Genomic DNA, 7,115 nt, shown 5'->3' with positions numbered 1-7,115 from the left:
AGATCTTATTAGACATTTCCACATAGCTCGTAGTTAAGAGTATATATGGAGGCAAGAGTGAAGCCTTTTTCACTCTTATTAATGCCTTTTTAGTCTTTAGTCTTGTTTCAAGACTTTCTTTGACAATAGCCATTTTAGTTTAATACTATATCATCTTTGAATGATTTTCTAGTTTTTTTAAATAACACAAGAATGTATTAAGATTTTAGCTCTTTGAAGTTCATGTCCTTGATAATATATCAAATTTAGATTTTGATTAGATAAAAGAAAAAAAAAATAATACAAATCTTTTGTAATTGAATATTATAATATATTAGCATGATCTTTTATAGATTTGAAAGTTATTTTTTTAGTATTTGTCAATAAATTATAATTCTTTTTTCAAAAAATATATTTGTTTTAGACATATAAAATAAAAGCTATCGAACTTATAAAATTTGAGGTCTTATTTTTATGCACTTTATTGACAAAAGATTAGACATTTTTGAAAATTTGAAATATTTATAAGAGAATTTAGAAGGACTAAGTGAAATTCAAAGATTTACAATTTAATATACAAGAATTATTCTAAATAAATAAATAAATAAATAAATAAATAAAGGTTTTTTATTTTTTTATTATAAAGATGTGAGTTAAAGTCTAATATGGTATAAAAATATAATTTTGAATTAAATTTTATTATCTTTAAATAAGACTATATATTATCAAAAAAGTCACTTATTATAATTTAATCCAATTCAAAACTATAGATAGAAAATAATTTCTTATGCAAACCAATAATTAATGTAGTAGTTATAAAAAAAAACGAAGTGCACATGATGTATGTAGATTGTAGTACCTTGGATATGAGTAGAAAGATATGACTTAAATCTTGTAGGTTCTTTAAGGTACCTATGTACACTACTTGTGAGCCTTAGTAAGGCTTGAATCTTTTATTTCTTAAGCAAATTATTTTTGAGATAAAAATATTTTTATTAAATTTAAAATTATTTAAAATTATTTATAGTAATATATATTTTATATATTTTTAGAAATATAAAAATTAAATATTAAATAATACACTTTATATTTTTTTATTAGGTTAAAATATAATAAATAAACTTTGACTAGTTTTTGGAATTTATAATTATTTGATTACATTTCTTTTATTTCTTTTATACTAATTTTTTTTCTTATTATTTTTATTTTTTACTTTATACCTCTAATTACAATCAATTCTTAATTAAAATCATCTTATTGATTATATCAAAATATAAATTTTATTTTTACATATATCATATTTAAACTTAAGTACTACTTCATTCTATTAATGTCTATCAAATCTTTACTTTCAACAAAATATAGAATTTTTTCTTGCTTAGATTCCTACTTCCATGTTCTTACAATATAATTTTATGACTTAGAGCTTTTAGGCAATAAATGACTTTGCTTCCAACTACAATCAATCATCTTGTAAAGAAATTGCTTTATTCGGATGTCTTTGTCCAACCTTGCCTACTATTAAGTTATAGACGATTACCTATTGTGGTTACCAAATGGTGTAGATTTTTATAATAAATTTTTTTAATCTAAATAATATATCCTATTTTAAGTAATTATATTTTATAATATTGAAAGCCATTTAAAAATTATTAATTATATTATTTAATTTAATAATAGTTCTTTACAAATAAGATTTGGATAATAAAAAAAGTTTAAATTAACAAGTCCAAGGCATGTTGAAAATATTCAACCTAATTAAGATTTAAACACCTTAATTAGTTGGATTAAGATCTAATTAATATATTAAAAAATTAAAATATGACGAGAATATCTAATCCAGCTATGAACAAGATTAAAATTATAATAAGATAATGAATGGTTGTTGAAGCATAGGCGGCTAAGTGTTCTTATTAATTAGCAACATTAAGTTTCTTTTTTGATCCTCTTTTGACATCAATTATTTTTTGCTGAAAAATTCAAAATACATGGCATTGGACATGGATGAGATTTAGTGCTAAACAAACACTATGTCAAGTTAAACATAGAAGAAGGAATATTTTCATATAGATGCTGATTTTAGCAAATGAAATTTGGTAATTGATGAAATTCTAATACATATGGACCATTGATAGATGAACTTAACCAAAGAAGAAGAATTTTAGAGTAAATGATTTTTGCATGCATAAATTTTATTAACTTTGTATTAGATTGAATTAATATAAAATAATTTAGAATGGAAATTTAGATAGACCTTAAGTTACAAATGTAATAAATTAAAACAATCAAGTCATGATGAATTTTTATGTGAGGTTTAATAAGCTATCTACTCAGAGGGATTTAATTTAACTTATATTTTTTTGTGTCTATCATAAGTAAAAATGTTGTAACCTTATTTAGAAATAAAGTGTTAGTTTTACTTTGTATGTGGAATTATGTATTAGGATTTTTTAACTTCAAACAATGAAATCAAGTCAAGATACAACTTCCATTCAAGTAAACAACTTATGTTAATTCTTCTTTTAAGTATTTTTAACCTTAAAAAATCAAAGAGCTTAGAACTTAGAGCAAAGAGAAGTTGGACAAAGATGCAATTTAGATAAGCCATTCAACTTTCTTAATAGGACATAGGTTTAGAAATTAAATTAAAATATAACTTATATTTATTTCAAATTAATAATTAATAAAATGTATGTTTTTTAAATCATGACTTAGTAGTCCTGAGCTAAAACAAATTTTTGAATGTTAGACTTGTAATCTAGTAGGAGGAAGATTTCTAATATCAACTAAGTTCTTTAATAATAAGTGACGAGTTAGCTAAAAATAAACCATGTGAGTTCTATGTTATAATGGTGTGAATTGACAAACAAAGATTTTTTTTTTGTATTATAACTTTTATTATTAATAGTTGTAGTGAGTATTGTTCTAATTGCACTATTATACAAGAAAACAAATAATGATTATCTATTGTAGCAATGACAAAATTTCCTTCATATTGAGGTTGATTAAGGCCACTTTTACACAAAGTCATTTTGAATAGTATTAATTTGTTTTAAGTTAAGAACACAATTAATTAAAATACTTAAACCATGATGAATTTTTATATAGGGTCTAGTAAGCTACCAACTAAAGAGGGTTTATTTTAATTCAGATCATCTTATATCAATCTTATTGTTATATCTTGAGATGGTGGTGCCTAAAAACTCTTTAAGAGAACAAATGCCTTTTGTGACTTGCAACTTTATCAAATTCTTTTTCATAAAATAGATGTAGATATAGACCCATTCAAATGGTAGCATTAAAAAAAAAAGTAATCTATATAAATAAAAAATTTATCATTATTTTTTGGAACAAAAAGAATTGAAGATAACATGGTATCTTAATTTACACTTCAATCTAATCTTGTTGCGGACTTATACATCTCTTATATATATATATATATATATATATATATATATATATATATATATATATATTGCTTAAGCAATTAATTATTTTACTATCTTAATTTTTTCTAACCTAAAAAATTGGTTTTTAAGTGATTTGGGAATTTTTGGCTTGCTTTATGTTCAATATTTTGGATCTTAATCTACCTAAAAAAACAAGTTTTTTAGTTTGGTCAAGCATTTTTAATTTGTCTTAGATTTCTATATTCTATTTTTAAAATCTCAAGTAAGTTGGATATTTTTTATCTGCTTTTAATTTATTAGTGAAGTTATTTTTTGTTATCTAGATCCTATTGGTCCAAAATCTATTATTAAATTAATTAGATTAATTAACATATTATAAGTTATGAATGTTTTTGAGGCTATTTTTTTATTAATTAAGTTTAATAGCTTCATGTGTTTTCTTTTATTGATGTTAATGGCATTGCAAAGTTTAGGAGTATGTATTGTTTGACACATATCATTGGAAAAAATAGACATGTGAACAATAATTCTTGTCTAAATATCATAATATTAGATAAATAAATTCAAAAAAAAATCTTTTATAAATTTGAAACATTTTTTAATTCAAAAAAAATATCATTTATTATATGTTAAAAGATTATAAAGATATTTATAAATTTAATTAAATTATTATTATATTTAAAATATTTATATTTTTTATTCTCATAAATCTCATATATTAAAGATAGTAATATTTTTGTATGTACATCCATCCATTACATTATCTTTATATTTATGTATCTATTTATCTATAAAATTAATCTATTTGAAATTAAAATACTCACTAGTAAAAAAACATCTATCTAAAACTATTGTGGTTAAAAACATATTAAAAAAATTATAATTTAGTGCTTTTATTTTTTTTCTTTAAATTTATTTTTGTAATAATCTTTTTTTGCACTAGTTGTTTGAATACTTTTAAATGTAATGATTATGGATTGTTATTTTTTAAATTGACTTGTTTTAGTCTCCAGTTATTATAACTTATTTTTAATAATCTATTTATATATATGAATTTCTATTAATGACTTTAAATATTTATTATATATATATATATGTTTTTTTAATTAATTAATTAATTAACTTTAAGCAATGTATTCCTACAATTTTGCCAATTTTATTTGCTTCAAGTTGTAAATTGATCATAAGAGAAGTTGCATTGTAGTTTATTTACACAATTATATAATTGATGTTTCAATAATATGTCCATATGTCATTTAAAAAAAATAAATCCTTTAATTCATTATATTAGACAAACACTATAAACATTTCTAAAAATCCACAAGAAGGAAAACAAACATGTAAGAAGTTCTAAAGAAATGCTTGTGATTGTAGTTTGTTATACATCCACAAAACATACATGTATATAGTACGTATAATTTGTATACAGAAGCCATCTCCAAACCCTTGTGAGACCATTTCCATCCACAAGAAGAAAGTGAATGAGGCGAAAGCAATGTAAAACGGGAAGTATTCCCTCGACGAAGCTTCGAAGTGGCGATGGCAGGAGGAGAAAGGGTCGACGAAGGTCCGTCTGAGGTCGGTGAGGCGGAACGAAGATCGCCAAAGAATTGCCTCCCTCGTCGCAATGCTCCATCCGAAGCTTCACCCTAGTTTCCTCGTTGCCATTGTGGCCTGAATTTGGTCTTCTGTGGCTTGATTGTGACGTGGTTCAGCTCGATCATTTGCGGGAGCACACGACGTTGGCAGCGTGAGAGTGCGTGTTTGTGGCCGAGGATTTGCGAACATGGGGAAGAACGAGTTTCTGACGCCGAAGGCAATCGCCAACAGGATCAAGGCCAAGGGGTTGCAGAAGCTCAAGTGGTACTGCCAGATGTGCCAGAAGCAGTGCCGCGACGAGAATGGGTTTAAGTGCCACTGCTTGTCGGAGGGCCACCAGCGGCAGATGCAAGTGTTCGGGGATAACCCTGATCGGTTTATAGACGGGTTCTCGGAGGAGTTTGAGGAACAGTTCATGGAGCATTTGAAGCGCTCGCACCGGACGACCCGCGTCGCTGCCACTGTTGTTTGGAATGAGTACATTGCGAATCGGCATCATATTCACATGAATTCGACCAAGTGGGCGACTCTGACAGGTACATAGTGGGTGTTGCTTGTTTACTGCGAATTAGGGTTTCTGTGGTGGTGGTGGTGGTGGTGGTGGTGTTTTTTTGGTTTTTTTGGTTTTTTTTTTTCTTCATTTGCACTCGCTGTAGGAGAGATTTTCTGTTAGGTCTTCAAATAGTTCATTTTATTATCCCATGTCAATATACTGGGTAGTTAAGTGAGTTTGGAAAGCATTAGATTTGCTGTTGTCTTAGGGTGTTTTGGTTTTTTCATTTGCAGAATTTGTGAAGTATTTGGGGCGGGAAGGCAAGTGCAAGGTGGACGAAACTCCGAAGGGTTGGTTCATAACTTTTATAGATCGAGAGCCGGAGACTTTGCTAAGGGAAGGTTTGAAAAATAAGAGAGAGAGGGCAGAGCTCGCTGACGAAGAGCGCCACGATAGAGCTCTCGCTGAGCAGATTGAGAGAGCATCTAAGAATTTCAAACCCGAGCAGGTGCAACCCGAGCAGGAAAAAAGGGAATTGCAGAAGCAGGACGGAGAAAAAATAGGGTTCGCACTTGGCTCTTCAGGACCGAAAATAAAACCTCGTGGTGAAGGCTTACCACCTTTGCACAACGACGGAAGTACTGTGCGCCCTCAAAAAACCTCGGTTTTCGCAGAAGGTGTGTCCTGTCCTTTCTTGTTGTAATCGGGTGTATCCCTATTTCACTAAAGCCAATCATTCTTCATCTTTGATTCAGATATAAGACCGTGACAAGTTCCGCTAGTTGCGTATCAATTGTGTAACCGCCGGACTTTGGACTGCAGACGAGGAAAACGATGATGCAATTAATCCCGCCAAGAAGGCGAAGAAAGTGTTAATTGGGAAGGAAAGTAAAGGCGACGTGCTTGCGCAAATCATGCGGGAGTCCGAACAGGGGAAGGAGAGGGTGAACAGGAAGGACTATTGGTTGTGTAAGGACTTGGTCGTGAAGGTGATGAGCCGCAATTTGGCGGATTACTACAAGCAGAAAGGAGTTGTGCAACGAGTCATCGGCAAGTACGTTGGCGAGATTGAGATGCTAGACAGCAAGCATGTTCTGAAAGTTGATCAAGAGGAGCTAGAAACCGTGATTCCGCAAATAGGAGGCGTGGTGAGGATTGTGAACGGAGCTTACCGAGGTTCCAATGCGAGGTTATTATCCATCGACACATCGAAGTTTGCGGCTAGCGTTAGAATAGAAAATGGCGCCTTCGACGGGAGGATTATTACTGCTGATTACGAGGATATTTGCAAAATAGTCTCGTAGTTTGATAGGTTTATCTGTATATTACTTTGCTGTCTACGCTAGTTGGCCGAAGATCTGTGTGTTCACCGAGAATATTGATTGGTTTGCAACTTGGAGATAACTCAAATTGTAGGGTTGGTGCAAAATGTATATATGGTAGTTTGAAATGATCTAAGATTACATTCACTTTAGTTTTACCGTCGAGATGTAATTTGTCACGATGCCACTGCATTTTTTCCTTTCTTGACAAAAAAATGAGAAGGATGTTTTCTCTATTTCATCCGATATCACAATGTTTGTACTGAATTGATCCTGTTTGAGCAGTCGAACTAAGGGAAACTCTGTGCTCTG

General features: G+C 29.4%; 1 protein-coding gene across 1 annotated transcript; it reads left to right on the top strand.

Annotated features, from left to right (window-relative positions):
* The first annotated feature begins 4,931 nt into the window (after nt 1-4,931).
* LOC112276639 (KIN17-like protein) lies at nt 4,932-7,049 on the top strand. The gene is made up of 3 exons (XM_024508120.3): nt 4,932-5,524; nt 5,775-6,158; nt 6,304-7,049. The coding sequence occupies exons 1-3, from the start codon at nt 5,176-5,178 to the stop codon at nt 6,783-6,785; spliced, it is 1,215 nt and encodes a 404-aa protein (XP_024363888.1). The 5' UTR covers nt 4,932-5,175; the 3' UTR covers nt 6,786-7,049.
* The last annotated feature ends 66 nt before the right edge of the window (nt 7,050-7,115 follow it).

The sequence above is a fragment of the Physcomitrium patens genome, chromosome 24 (assembly GCF_059467195.1).
Source record: "Physcomitrium patens ecotype Gransden chromosome 24, ASM5946719v1, whole genome shotgun sequence".
Lineage (NCBI taxonomy): Eukaryota > Viridiplantae > Streptophyta > Bryopsida > Funariales > Funariaceae > Physcomitrium > Physcomitrium patens.
Note: the sequence above shows the minus strand (reverse complement) of the source record. Positions and strands in the feature narration are given on the sequence as shown.